General features: G+C 33.8%; 1 protein-coding gene across 1 annotated transcript in view; it reads right to left on the bottom strand.

The window, feature by feature from the left end:
- LOC123322385 overlaps positions 1-16720 on the bottom strand; it is a 66944-nt gene that overhangs the window by 18482 nt on the left and 31742 nt on the right. The window contains exon 3 of the mRNA XM_044910331.1: positions 6621-6833. Coding sequence (XP_044766266.1) covers positions 6621-6833 — 213 coding nt within the window. The remainder of the gene's footprint in view (positions 1-6620; positions 6834-16720) is intronic.

Below are 16720 nucleotides of genomic sequence, written 5' to 3' on the forward strand. Positions count from 1 at the left end.
CACCTATGAATTTTACAGTTGAGAATTTCTGAGGAAAGAAAGATGTGTTAGCAGTCGAAGTCAAAGTTATATATTGCGTTATGAAGAATTACTTTCTAATTATGCCAATTTTATACATTATGGAATTACAGGAAATTGCGAACAAATGAGGAAAGATCCGTCAAAATGTAAAACAATGGCACAATTGCTGCCTATCTGTTAATCTAAGGTTAAGTTGAGTGATTATCGAAATATATAAAATTATGAATTTTATGTGAAGGAAGGTGTGAGGGAGAGATATATCTAACAGTGACAGTCATATACGTACATGCAAATATTTTTATTGCAAATTGCATCACATTGCACTCAGGAAGCAATAGAATGAAAAATTGCCTATAAAAAGTGAATTATGATCTTTCGAAATGGAGCAAACCATTCTTTCAATTCATTTTCATCACAGAAACCAATTTTGAATAGTATGGGTAAAATGGCTTAAATTCGCTGTAAATATCTAAAATCTAGAGATTGAGAATGCATGCAGCGAGAAGCATGAACTGGCTTGAAAACAGAAATTCTGCACAGAAGAAGAAGAAAATAACTTTCTTGGGACATGTCTCAAAGGTCAACGACTTCACTTAATATTAATAAAACTACATAAATATGTAGTTACTGTACAGGGTGGGCAAAATTGGGGTTACCTGAAGTACAACTTTTTAACCCAACGAGATAGAGGAAAATGCATGGCACATTATGGTCGTCATTTTTTCTTATGAAAACAGTAGTTTAAAATGACTTAGAAAGACTCAGAGTGATGCTTGATATATTTCTGAAACGGAAAAAAAATGGCGATTCTTTCTAAGTCATTTTCAACTACTCTGTTTTCATACGAAAAAACACAACGTTATGTAATAGCTCAGCGGATAAACCTCTTGAAAAAAATCATAGTATGCCACTGGATTGCTATCAAGAAGTGTTTCCATAATGTTTTTATTTCCTAGTACAAACAGAAATGGAGCTAATGACCAAAGTTGAAATTTTAATTTTGGCCCATAACTCGAAAACAAAAGAAGATAGAAGAATGCAGTTGATGGCATTATTAGTTTCTCGAAGAATGACGACAGTAATTTGCCATGCATTTTCCTCTTTCTCGTTGGGTTGAATAAGTTGTAGTTCAGGTATCACCAATTTTGTCCACCCTGTATCATATTAAATGAAAACAAAAATAATAAAAATAGGGATTTTCCTTTTTGTATCCAGTTCTTCATGGAATTCATGTACTAGTACAGTACAATCAGTAATAGTTGGAATATTCCAAATTTCAATTACACTGCTCAACAATTAATATGGATCACTGACTTTACATCAATTTATTTCAGAAATATTCGCTTCAGAATGTTTATTTCATCGGATACCAGACCACCAGAGTATGTTTAGTTGATTGTACTTGTTCTTTTTTAAATACAATGAAGAGTTTTATGAAAAAAAATTTAATAGTAAATATGAGATAATCTAGGCATAGTTCATTCAAGAATGATTGACATCCCAGTAGGCCTCGAAAGTCCACACGAAGCATTTGGTCAACATTTGGTCACAAAAGATATTCAATATTTTCTGTTGTTCAAATCACAGAGCTGGAATATATAAATATAACTTAAGAAAGTATTTGAATAGAAGAAATATTCAAATTCAGAGCATATTTATCTGCATTCAAATTTGGTATATGTAATTATGTTTCCAATTTGTTCAATTAAATTAAGAAAATAAACATCGGTAAAAAATACTAATTATCTTTTATCTTCAGTTGTCAGTTGTCTAGACTTTGAATCTCCAATTCATTATTGATTTTTCTTAGGTAAATCTTCGATTTTGACCTAAGCCTGAGAAACATTTATACCAAAATTTATTAGGTTTTCTCATTTGAAATATGTATTTAAGGAACCTAGTACCTATGTATGTACTTTTCAAGTAATTCTTCCAACCTAACCATTGAAAAAACTACAATTGAAGCTGAAGCATAGTCCACATCGTAAGAGCCTTATGCTAATAACAATTAATTCTAACGACGAAATCCTAATGCACAATTCTTGAATACGCCAATTACTGTCATGATTAATTACCAATGTCACTCGAATAGACACAGCCATTGTATTCCACACTGCACGCTCCTAAGCATCCGTTAATCCTGATTTTTCTCATGTTCGGAAGATCCAACATATGTCCCTCAATTTTCGTAATTTTCTCGAATACAATAGTTTCAAATTGATTGGATAATCAGCTAAGTAGAACGATTAGGGTTTTTATTTCACGGTATCGAGTATGCTATGGAATCAATACGTGTATAACTGTTGCTATTGATTCCCTGTTATTCATCTTGGTGAACTGACAGGGAACTGTGTATAATTAAGGAGGTGGGTTATGATGGACGTTACCGTTGAAGAGTTCTTGAATAGCCAAGAGTAGGTACTGAATTTTGATTAGAACCTACTTATTCTCAGAAAATCAATACCTAAACCATGATCCCAAGTTCTGGTCAGATATAATTATTCTAAGAGGAGTGGAAAAAGCAAAAAAAATTACAACAAAAATTCAACAGTCAGATGAATATTCGTTAAGTGGAAATTTTCGCACAAACATTTGAAAGATTCATTGTGAAATATCCATTTCATACAGCAATTTCGAGAGGCAAGTATTAAACACAATAACTAAAATTGCTCGGTTTTCCTTGTAGATTATCGAGAAATCCGGATATAAAATACATAAATATTTTCCTATAATGACAATAATTGGAACCGTATCAAATAATTCTCATACAAATCCAATTTGCCACAAATTATATGGATCACTAAAATTCTGCAGGGTGAAAGTAGATAATTTACTGAAGAAATTAGGTTTGATATTAGCGATGACGATTGTGGAAGTGCACTGAGTATAATAAATAGTGTATTGCATATTTATAATTATATGCGTTTATTCATTTGGCTCTTTTTCATCAGTCATTAGATATTTAACACTAAAATATTTCCTTTCTGTAAAAAAAGAAACATATACTCCATTCAGATTTATTTTAGCAGTCGTTTGGCCATGAAATAATTTTTAGTTAGTTGATTTTTGTAACTAGAACGGAGTAAGGTTGGCACTCATGAAATGTCTCTAATGTCATAACGCCGTTGCCACAACTAATATCAATTTTTATTACGAAAATGTCGAAAGGGATTGAAAAAAGAGACAAAGTTTCAGGAAGTGCTATTTAGAATTCAGGTCCGCTCATTCGAATATTTATACCCTGATTTTCTAAAATCCACAATACGTCAGACGGTACCGAACATATTCAAGGTAAGATAATTTATATAATGTTTCATCTGAATCTAAACGACTTATATTTCAGCTGAATATTTCCACAATCAGAAAGATCAGAAAATGTTTGAGTGAATTAATGCGAAAAGTTTACTACAGGATTTTCGATGAATGTCATCGTAGAATAAGTTCCCGAAAACTGATTATTCTAGTTTTCATTTGACTTGTCCTATACATTGTAAATGTCTTAAGGCACCAATAAAAACCTATAGCCACAAATACGCGCCAGTTTTCCTGTTAATTGTTTATTCATGTGAAATTTTTGTTCAGAGGTGAAGTTCATCTTGACTTGAAACTTCCTTTAATTCCTTTTACTCATATTGATGCAAGATGATTTTTGTTGAAGAATTTAACATTCTTGTAATTATCTGTTAATTACTTCGGGAGATACCCATTCCCAACCACTGCATCATATGCATTTCATCTTCGGGTTAATATTTTTGAAATCTACAACTGATGTAACCTATTCAAACTTTAGCCAAAGAAGATAACGAACATTAACTCTCCTCAAGCTAGTGCATATTATGATATTATACTGATCTCTTGTATTTTCCATGCAAATAACTGCCTTCAATCAGTTTGTATAAACTTCAATTATGTTCGTCACATTTTTTCCGAAGAGATTCGACATGATGATAAAATACGTAATATCAGAAACTTTTACGTAGAACGGGCAACATAGCGTTGATTTAAAACCCAAAAAAGTTTTGACAAGCGTCATAATCCCACATTTTCGTACTATACAAAGTGAAATGTGTCAAATTTCCATGGCCAACCGACTGCTAAAATAAAAGTGAATAGAGTATAATATGTAAATTTGACACCCCCTAATATTTCAATGGTGCTCTACGAAATACGAATTTATATCGTTTGTGTGATGGATTTGGGGATATAGGAAGTGACATTCGCAGCTTGAGAGGGTATAAACTATGGACATGGGTATAATCGAAGGCATTATAAACTATTTACCATTTACGCACGCAGAAATATCGAAGAGAGAAATCATCAACACGGTCATGGAACAGTAATCACTCTAATATGCTTTGTTGATTCGATGATAGTTTTATTGTGATTTTATGGCTAATCGACTTAAGTTAAGTAAGAGCAGGTATTTTTTACTTTCCATTCGAATATTCGCGGCTTTGACTTTCTATAATCAATGATCAGGTGTGAAATTTCTCACTGGATTAATTACAGCATCTTCGATGAAACCCAGAGGTACGATTGAGATGGGAATGACAAAAAATGAGGCAGTAAAATGAACAGCCCAAATAAACCAGAGTGGCGATTTGGCGAATATACCAAACTCACCTTTTCTTGCAGGAAATGGTCCTGCAATTTTATTGATTCATAAAAAAAATCGTAACCATCAATACATGTGCACAAAAGTCCAATTTCAAAATAGATAAATATCTCCACAAGGTTTCTCTTGAAATTGCAGTCTTTCGAAAAAAGGTTCAGTTCAATTATTTCTAATCAAGACATTTTGAAATAAATTATGCAAACAAAATCACCTACAACTGAAAATTTTCATCATGAACATTATATACTGCGTGAGGTTTTGACCTGTGTATATATTTTAACAGAAGATTGCAGGGGTCAAAAGAAACACTTTTTCCTTTTACAATTTTTTCTAATTCGGCTTGGTTGGAAAAATACAGGCTGTTGAAAATACATAATAAATGTAATTTTCAGTTATATGTGAAATTCGAAAAATTGGATATTTTGGATGACTGCAACACTGTTCAAAAGATCCACAGATGTGTAATGTTATAGATTTAGCTTATTATTCTAAAGCGAATTATATTTTTCCAAGGGTGACAAAGTTCATTATCAGAAGTTAAAATGACTATATATTTTGACCTCAAGAATCTACCGTAAAAATTTATGCAAAAGTCAAAGACTTACCCTGTAGATTCTCAAAAACGATTAAAAAATACTTTCATCCGTCATACAACAATTGGGACATTGAGGTGAGTGAAATTGAGAGAAGAAACTTTTTCCGATCGAAGGTCAAACATATGTCGACCATAACTCAGTTCAGATAAAAAAAAAGAAAATTCAATTTTTCTTATGATTTTTTCAGTTGGAAGCAGAAGAAAACAGTTCAAAAATGACTAAAAAATTTCAAACTTACATCGGTTTTTACCCAAATAAGTAAAATAACAATTCTAAAAGTTGATTCTGTTGAGGCATACAAGAAATAAGTTTCTATAAAACCTGCAGACCCTCTTTAGATCCATTAGTTATCAATATCCCAAATAATCCTTCACAATATCACTTTACGATTCTATTCAGAATGGTAGTAAACACTTATATAGCTCATAATACCACGGTCTGTAAATTTATTACCTGCATTATATACCTTTGAGTGTTTTAGTGGATCATTAACCGGTAGAAGATTAAGAGAATCATTAGTACTACCCTAGAAATCCTCTGTTCCAGTTTTTTTTTCGGAGACGAGAAAGTAGATTCGAGACCTCTGTAGACAATTGGAGCAAAGTTATGAAGACAACATAATATTTAGATGAGTGTCCAAATTTTTTTCTTTCTTGCAGGTATAATGAAAAATGTTTCGTAATATTCGCTATATAAGTAATTAGGTAGGTATACCTATATCTGAACACCTCCGACCAAAGAAAACCCATATCTACTTTGATCAAATAAATTGGAAGACTGGAAATAATGACAAAAATACTACAAATTCCGCGATGTGGTTAGGTAGCTTGTTCGTATTTTGATACGTGAGAACGTACGTGAACAACAGAATCAATAATTGACATAATTTGCCTGGCAAGTTTTTCAAAGTGACACCCCGTATAAAAAGTTGGGTAATTAAAAAGACTATTCGAGCATTATTCTACAAAATAGTGAATACTGTACAAATATGAAATAATCGGAATATGGCTATAATAGTAAAAAATAAAATAAGCTTTCCATCAGCATCAGATCATAAATTTCTTATGAAATCGATCGGGAATTTTATCGAAGTGTGTTTGTTAACAATTTGATGTTTTTTTGATAAATTTGGGGATATGTACTGAAATGAACACAATAAACTGTTAAAATTATTCAGCAATCTAGAAGTGTGAAATGTGTCAACTACATATTGACATATCAACTGAGATGTTTGAGCAAAGAGTAACACTCTTTGGTTTGAGTCTTGGTTTGAATCATAGATCTAATAATACATATATTATTAAGTTTATGGTTTGAATAGATAATTGGACTTTTTGGAAATGATCTTGAAACATCAGTTATAAGACTTATAAGTGAATCGCACTCACCACAACATTCTTTCCCGAAATCCAATCTAACAAGTTGCACCATGTAGGGTTCCAAAAGATTGACGTACCACCAAGGTGTTTTTTCTGGTTTCGTCAAGGTACACGTTTCAGCATTGAAGAAACCACTTGTGCTACCATCGATGGCTTTCTGCGGTATGCCTCCCCCTTCTGTGCTTGTCTGCATTGGGGCTTTTCCAGCCGCAACGTTCAAAACTGAAAAAAAAATCGATTATCATTATTGAGCGGACATTAATCTTCCATCAATGACGTTAGTGGAAAATGCATATAAACTGCTCCACATGAGTTAGGGATATTGATTTAAAATGCAAAAAAAATATAGTTAAAATAAGATTTTTGTTGCAAATTAATTTTAGCCTGTAGGTCTGCAGCGTATACAGGGTGGTTAAGAAAAATCGAGTAAAATAACGAAATTTTATTCCCAGAGAATTCCATAAACGGGACAGAAGCTCTCTCAGATCCTTTAAGGATTCTGGAGTAGGTTGATGATTATCTAATCTTCTTTGGAGCTTATCCCAAACATGTTCTATACAATTCAAATCTGGTGATGGCGGTGGTATTGCTAAATGTGGAATACCAAGCTCGCATTCTCAACTATGGCTGCATGGTGCGGTCTAGCGTTATCGTCTAGAAATTGAAAAGTTTCACCAATAGCAGCGTGAAAATTTGGCACAACATTGTCAATGACATGCTTCCTATAGTGTAAGGCGGTCATATTCCCAGGACAAAAGTGTAGATCTGTGCGCCCGTTGAAACATATCCCGGCCATACCATAACACTACCCCCTCGGATTGGATGGACTTCTTGGACATGGCGACGATTACGAGGTATGCGTGGGATTGTCCATACCCTTATTCTTCGAGAATCTGAAAATCGTCCATATCTGGAATCATCAGTGAAAAGGACACTACGCCATTGATCGTTCCAATTGATATGTTGCCTTGCCCATTCCAGTCTTTGACGCTTATGGTCACGTGTTAATGGAACTCCTCTTAATGGACGTCCAGAACCTAGATTCACCTCTCTTAAACGTCATCTGATGGTTTCGATGGAAACTTGGACCCCATATGCATTTTGAAGAGTATTTCGTAGTATTCTAGATGTAGGGTTTCTTCTCGCCGAAACGGTGATGAGCAGGTGTTGTTTTTCGTCGCCCACCAAGCCTTGGTCTTTCCAACACGGAACCTGTCTCCCTGAACCTATTCCAAAGTCGAGATATCACACTTTGGCTGACTTGGAGCCTTTCCGCTACAACAACCTGAGTTAGGCCACCCTGTAGCATTCCGATAGCCCTATTAGCCACAGCGTTTGTTAATTTACGTCCTGGCATTTTCAGAAAACTCGTTTCAAATCGAAGCCGTTGATAAACCGACTTCATTTGAAAATTTGAAAACATTCATGTAGCATATGCAAAGAACCAAACTTCAGAAAAAAGGCGATCAGATTGACGAAATAATGTCTCATGCTGATTTTTATTGGATCGATTCGAGTTGTGATTGAGTTTTAAATGATTTTACAGCGATTTTCTCGAAGATTACATACTTTTAAAAACGATTGAATACGATATCCCTAACTCTTGTGGAGCAGTTTATTTTTCGATACATTGTTTGATTTGCGTTTTAAAGAGATCCCTTTTAGAGATTTACCAACCCACTGTAAACTGTATTTGTTTGGAAATTTGGTATAAAGCGAGTGTTCACGACTTATTAACAAGAAGATATAAACCGTGCTAACCCAATAAGTAGTATGACTACGAAAGTGGAAAAAGTGAGAATTAATAACAAAACCCTTTCGAACCTCTAAAAAAACATCAGTCGGTTTTCACACTCAAACCAAATATTTTACAGAATTTGACAGTTTGTGGTGAATCTGAAAGATAACAAGAAAATGGTTCGGTATAGGCACATGCCAAAACATATCTCTCAACATTCCAAAACCTACTGAACGATGGATCGATAGAACTTCTAGAAGTGATTAAAAATTAACGAACATATCCTGTCTCAATGTGTGCAAAGCTGACTCAGTTGTGAGTAATAAAAAGGAAACTTTCAATCCTATCCGGATATTTATGAGAATCCGCACCTACTCTTAACCTACTTCGAGAGGAGCCACCAGAAACAAAATCTGGATTTTTTTTATGGTTAACCTCCGTCAACAATGAACACGAAGCAGTAATAGAAAACGAGGCATTTCCAAGAGCTCGTTCGTACTTTCATCATTCTATGCATAACAGCTGTTGTGTATCGAACAAATAGGTACGACAATCGCGATGAATAAATATAATTTTGACGAGAATGTTACGGTAAGTGAAGATATCTGAGAAGTGCATATTATATTATGAAAAACTTTCACTGGAGTAAATGCCGAGTGGTTAATGTTAAACTTGGTGATTATTGAGGAGGATTAGTAATCAGGATTTGATTCTGAGGGGTACTGTCCCGATCCCGATTTTCACTATTCAGTAATTATATTCTTAAGTCTTCAAAACAACAAGTATAGTAGTTTGGAAATACAAAATCATTCACAGCATATCAGAGTTTTTCGATCTCAAATCCAAGCCATCTTACTCAACCCTACTTATGAAAAACTTATTCCACAAAATTATATAGTTCAACCTATAAGCATTAAGTGTACAGGGTCAGCCTCGTACAAATTATTTAACAGTAGATTCTTGCGGTCAAAAGAAACTTTTCTATACCATTTTGTCCGATTCGGCCCTGATAAAAAGATATAGCCATTTTAAGTTTTCATAATGAGTTGTGCCACTCCTGGAAAAACAAGATTACCTTCAGAAAAACTAGCTTAATCTGTGACAATACAAATCTGCGGAATATTCAAAAAGAGTTGCATTCGGTCCAAGTACTCAATTTTCAAAATTTTCAGATACTTTTTGATTTTTGAACATAAATTTACTCGAAAACGTCGCATCATACGAGAAAATATGAAGAATATTTTTATTTTGCAAAACGTTCAAATATTCATAAGATAGCGTCCAACTTAGTTTCAAAAGTTGGGTTCTTTGAATTTTTGATAAGTTTATGGTAAGTAATGGTCCCATATAATGAGAAAACTGGAAGACTTGTGTTCGAAAAAGATTCATGAAATAAATGAAAAACTAAACTCCGAAATTCATTTCATTCGATAAAACTGTTTGTGAGGTAGAACTAAAAATAACATTTTATATGGTTTTTCAACAGCCTGTATCTTTTAAACCAAGGCGACTCGGGAAAAATGGTAGAGGAAAACAGTGTTTCTTTTGGCCTCAAGAATCTACTGTTATAATATTTGTACGAATCAAAAACTCACCCTGTATGGGGAAAAATCATAAAAACTAGAACGGTTTTTTATTTGGATCAAGATAATAGTCAACCTACAGTTTCAATATGAGAAAACAACTGTAAATTCTCCGTTAATTTTCTAATTTGGAAGGTCATTGATTGGCAGTTTTTGTATCCATTGTTTTCGTCCATAATGGTCTGGCTACATCCTCAGGATTCAACGAGGAACAATGTGCCATAGCCTTATACACAGGTGTCATTATTATTATTGTGCACACATATTCGTTAGTAAATATATCCCGAAATTAATGCAACAAAATTCGGTCATGAAATCTCGAGATAAAATTAGGAGACCCCTATCTTGATTTTTGCCAGGAGGCTCATTCTTGTGAAGTCATAGCCCCCTGAATTTCACCCTAAAAAAGTCTCAGAATCTAATGTTTAACCATGACACGTGTTTCACTATCACAATAAAATAATAATAATGATGAAATGAAAAGTTTACCCACTTTCTAATAGGAAAATTCAATTTAAACTATATTTTTCAAGAAATAATTCAAACAAATCTTCTAGAAAATTCAATGATTTTCAAATTTTTTCTTCTTTTCAAACCCGATCATCATATAGAGGCTCAATTAATGCAACAATATTTGGTCCCAGATTATCTTGCCAGTGGGACCCCTCTTTCAGAGCTGCAGCCTTGAATTTCACCCTAAAAAAGTCTTTCCTTTTTATCTCAGAATCCAATGTTTAACCATGACACGTGTTTCGCTATCACAATAAAATAATAATAATGATAAAATGAAAACTTTACACACACTTCCTAATGGGAAAATTCAATTTAAACAATGTTTTTCAAGTAATAATTTAAACAACTCTTCGAGAAAATTCATTGATTTTCATATTTTTTCTTCTTTTCAAAGTCGATCACCATATAGCGGGTGTCCTGAAATTAATGCAACACTATTTGGACCCAGATTCTGTTGCCAGTAGGTCCTTTTTCCTTTACCATTTTTTCTTTATCGGCTCGGTTTAAAAGATACACGCTATTGAAAATCTATAAAAAAAATGTTATTTTTAGTTCTATCTCGCAAACGGTTTTATCGAAGAATATGAATTTCGGAATATAGTTTTTCATTTATTTGATTAATCTTTTTCGAACACAAGATATCACCCACGTCTTCTCTTTCCAGTTTTTTTATTAGGACCACTACGTACCATGGAAATAACAAAAATTCAAAGAAACCAACTCTTTAAACTAAGTTGGACGCTATCTACTAAATATTTGAACGTTTTGTAAAATAAAAGTATTCTTCGTTTAAAAAAAAATTTATATCAGTGATATTCGGAAAATTGGATTGAATACAACTTTATTTAAAAGATCGACAGACGTGTAGTGTCATAGATTTAGCCTGTTATTCTAAAGGGAATTTTGTTTCTCCAGGGGTGGCATAGCTCCCTATGAATACTTAAAATGGCCATATCTTTTTATCAGAGCCGAATAGGAAAAAATGGTATAGGAAAAAATGCTTCTTTTAACCTCAAGAATCTACTGTTAAAATATTTGTACGATTCAAAGACTCACCGTGTATACTTGCGAATCATGTTTTTAATTTTTTCCCAAAAATCTTGCATTTCATGAAAAATTTGCAAGAGACAAGAAAGATGTTGTATTCAATGGGCTTTCAAACGGTTTAACAGTTTTCGAGGAATTCAAATACGCGATTAATGTAAAGTGGTTACAAAGACATTGTAGCCCACTGCGAGATTTTGCATATCATTAAACTCCTGTGCACCAAATATTGAATTTGGTACACAGAGAATTTTCGTATGATCGGATTCTAGGATAAAAAGAAAAGACTATTTTTAGGAGCTGTTACTCCTAAAGAAGGGACAAAAATCAATAATAGTGGTGTCCCAATTTTGTCTCGAGAATATATGATCAAATTTTGTTGCATTTTTCGGTATATTGCATTTTGCAACCATATTGACAGTCCCAATAACCACTTAAGATTAGTCGGTTTTATTTCCGGACACCCTGTATATCCCCAGTTATTCAGGGCATAAAACATGTAACATGGAGATCGAGAACGTGCGAAATGTATGAACATCAATTCCGGAGATGACTCGCAAGCCCTGCCTACATTCATAACATAAAAGAAGAAAGAAGAGGTGATGAATAGAGGTCGACAAGCATGCAAATCTCCCAGGATCCTTATTATTATTAGTTTCGCGATTACGTCGTCGGATCAACACTGTATCAGTCGGATGAATCGATAAGACCTTTCTCGAAGGATTCGAAGAAACAAAGAAAGAAATCCATTGGAAAGCTCGTGTGAATCAGAGCTAATTATGCATGAGAACTGAGTGCCATCTGCTGTCAACCAACAATAAAAATTCACACGGATCAAACGGATAAAATCAATACGAGAAAATTCGATTCGATGTACTCTCAAGGAAAACATTCCTGAGCGTTGGAAAATTGTCAGAATAACGATACCGCGTCTGTCAACCAGACCATGATGAATTGTGGAAAAGGAAAAAATTTCGTTGGAATTATGTGGTTGATAGAGTAGACCGCTCTTCTTTTTAGAGACAATGGTTCATTAAGTTCTGATTTCCATGACGAGAACTCTTCTTCAGTTGGTACATGTATACCATATTGTATACGAAATTTTACAACCTGAACAAATTCTATCCACTTAACCAATTCATAAACTCGTTTGTTTGTTCATAAACAAGTCTCTATGAATACGGTAATAAGTAATAAGAGATTCGAAGTAGCAGTAAAAGTATTTTTTTGAGAATTACATAGTGGCAATATGTATACACAATTGTACATATTCAGAGTTTCATTATTAAGGTCAAGGATCAAAAACTGAAATAATACAAAAATTTTCGAACTCAAGATGGATTGATTGAAGACAGAATCTTTTTCACTTGATTTCGTATAAAAGTTCGGGGATTGGGGGGTGGGGGTGTTATAGTGAATTTCTGGTACATTTTTTGGAAACTACATATAATTAAAAAAAGATAGTGGTACATATTTTGAACAAAAGCTTTCTGATAAGAGCACCTCATTTTCCATAATAATTAACATTGAGCAGTGAACCAATGAAGAAAATTTAGAAAGTGTTAACTCCGGAATTATGAGTAACTCCCGTTAAAATCATAGGTAACGTAACTTTTACAGCCAGTTTAATAATCATTAATTAAAGTCCTTTTAAGCTTAAAGATGCCTTTATTGCAATTTTTAGTAGGGTTAAAGCTTTACTTTATGTTTGATTATCAAATCGACCGTCGAAGGAAGCTTTTCAATTAAAGGAACTTTAAGTACCTATACATGGAGAGCATAATTAAAAAAAATTAACCTATTCGAGCCTTTTTCTAAAAAGTAGTACGAAGATTGAATATGATTTTTTTTTATTTTAAATAGGGGAAATGCGTTAGTCGATACCTCATTTGAATTCAGAAGAACACAGGTCTTTCCGTCAAGGATGCTGTGTAAAATCAATCTTATTTCTACAAATTTCTTCTGTGGTTTCGATGATAGTCGTTGATTGTCAGACATCAAAATACTGTTCGATTCTTTCATGAAAAATCGACGTATGCGAGCATTTTTTCGAAATGAATTGATTTCAACTGTAATCTCATCTGTTTCGTTCTCAAAAGCCCATCCTGTATATAATAATGCTCTAACAAACCAAAGGCACTGCTAGGATTTTGAAAATCGTCTCAAATTATGCCCATTTCGCGAAATATTAATTATGTACAATGTGAAATTATTGTTTAGCATTGAATTTGATGCGGACGCTCAGGTTCGCTGTGATAGTGATAAAAAGTGAAAAAGCTTATTGTACGTCATCTTCAACTATCTCTTTACTAGTCGGGCTGCCTCATCCTTGCATGACCAGTCCTTCACAGTGACACAATTTTCAGTGGGTCGAAAACCAACCCAAAAATTCCGGTAAGACTAATACATCACAATATCATTACCAACATCATTGTGAAATAATACATTTGAATATTACAACTCGTATGTAAATACGAGCAATCTTCCATACTGAATATTCAAATCTCTTATTTCCTTCCCAAAAGAAGTTGCGGAACATTCTTGTACATCGAGAAGCGATGAAATTTAAAACCTTCACAATCGAAATGTAGGAATTTTTATTGCCTTATCATCTACACGTCCTAGGACGGGTTCTATCAGATATTTAATGGATTGGGAAATACAAGGATTAAGCCGCTCTTTTAAATTGAGACGCATAATCTAGAAACGACCATTTCAAGCAACCGTAGATAGATCTGAACATTTTTCGTGTCTTGGAAATCTCATATTACCTGTGTAGGAACCAAAGATAAGGGCATTATAAAACCCCCCATAAAAAATAGACAGATTGGTACCTACATTATCTCTCTATAAGATTGAATAACTCAACTCTTCAGACAGAAGTTAACAGGAATTACTTCACCCACAGCTTTAGTTCAGAAGGGAAAATTGCGTTATCGATAGAACCTGAAATTAGTGCTTTGGCTGATAACAACAATTTATTTTTCAATTCATCAAATGTTTGTAAAAAGTGGCTATACAGGGTGAGTCAACAGTGCTCGACCTGTGCAATCATTATTGGGAATTCTAGAAAGTTTGGGATAGTAGAATTATTCAAATTTTGGCGAAATCGACGCTACTTAGGGCATGATCTAAAATTATTTTTGACTCTATAGGATGGTTAGAAAGTGGTGAAATACGGTACCGCCCTGCCATTTCAAAGAAAAATACCCAATATTTATATCATATTCTGAAATTCTGATTCAGAAATACCTCACATCTTTGTGCATTTTTAACGGAGTCCACATTTCCTGAAAAATTTCTTTCTTGAAATTCTCAGATTTATTAGTAGAAGAGTTGCTATTTCATCTACGGTTACTTTTATTGGGAGATAAACGACTCGAAATCTGACCTTCGAAAAATCCTGAAAAAGATGGGTTCAGTTAAAAATTCGTCAAGACCGAACGGTTGCGCCGAGATGGAAGAAATTCTCAGATTTATTACTACAAGAGTTGCTCATTCAGAATAAGTATCACATTTCCATACACGGTAACTTTTATCGAGAGATAAAGGACTCGAAAGCTGACCTTCGAAAAATCCTGAAAAAGATGGGTTCAGTTAAAAATTTATTTATTACTAAACGAGTTGCTTTTTCGGAATATGTATCACATTTCCATCTACGGTTACATTTTTTTAGAGATAAACGACTCGAAAGCTGACCTTCGAAAAATCCTGAAAAAGATGGGTTCAGTTAAAAATTCGTCAAGACCGAAAATCCTGAAAAAGCTGGGTTCAGTTAAAATTTCGTCAAGACCCAACGGTTGCACCTAGATAGATGAAATTCTCAGATTTATTACTAGAAGAGTTGCTCATTCAGAATAAGTATCACATTTCCATACACGGTAACTTTTATCGAGAGATAAAGGACTCGAAAGCTGACCTTCGAAAAATCCTGAAAAAGATGGGTTCAGTTAAAAATTTATTTATTACTAAACGAGTTGCTTTTTCGGAATATGTATCACATTTCCATCTACGGTTACATTTTGTTAGAGATAAACGACTCGAAAGCTGACCTTCGAAAAATCCTGAAAAAGATGGGTTCAGTTAAAAATTCGTCAAGACCGAAAATCCTGAAAAAGCTGGGTTCAGTTAAAATTTCGTCAAGACCCAACGGTTGCACCTAGATAGATGAAATTCTTAGATGTATTACTAGAAAAGTTGCTCTTTCAGAATATGTATCACATTTTCATCTACGGTTACTTTAATTGGGAGATAGACAATACGAAATCTGACATTCAAAAAATTCTGAAAAAGCTGGGTTCAGTTAAAAATTCATCAAGACCGAACGGTTGCGCCGAGATGGATGAAATTTTCAGATTTATTACAAGGAGAGTTGCTCTTTCCGAATATGTATCACATTTCTATCTACGGTTACTTTTATCGAGAGATAAACGGCTAGAAAGCCGACCTTCGAAAAATCCTGAAAAAGCTGTGTTCAGTTAAAATTTCGTCAAGACCGAACGGTTGCACCTAGATGGATGAAATTCTCAGATTTATTACTACAAGAGTTGCTCTTTCAGAATATATATCACATTTCCATCTACGGTTACTTTTATTGATCGATAAACGACTCGAATTCTGACCTTCGAAAAATCCTGAAAAAGCTGAGTTCAGTTGAAAATTCGTCAAGACCCAACGGTTGCACCTAGATGGATGAAATTCTCAGATGTATTATTAGAAAAGTTGTTCTTTCAGAATATGTATCAAATTTCCATCTACGGTTACTTTTTGCGGCAACGTTTTTTTGAAATTAACATTTTATGCGTGCCAAGTAACAGAAACTTAAGAGAATCATTCTAATCGACTGCTTTCATTTCATAAAAGTGAATGGACTATAAGTTCTGAGATTGGCTCAAGCTTTAGGCATTTTTTTAGAATATCCACCAGAGGATTTCGAAACTCTGACAAGCCTTATTGGTCCTAAAATAAAATCGACAGAAGATGTGACTCCTCAATCAAGGATCCTTTCTGTTCAGAATTATACCCTTCGATCATACAATTTTTCATATTTAATTCTGGTAGATTATTATCGCGTACCACAATCAAATCAAACAGGATAAATCGAGAGTGATCCTCCCAATAGATCGTGCGTTTTCTCGACGAAACATTCTGCAATTGATGGATTCGTCGGTAGGCCAATTATTTGATTCCTTGAAATGTGTAGTGAAATCACCATTAGGTCGATGACCATT

Source organism: Coccinella septempunctata, chromosome 1 (assembly GCF_907165205.1).
Source record: "Coccinella septempunctata chromosome 1, icCocSept1.1, whole genome shotgun sequence".
NCBI lineage: Eukaryota > Metazoa > Arthropoda > Insecta > Coleoptera > Coccinellidae > Coccinella > Coccinella septempunctata.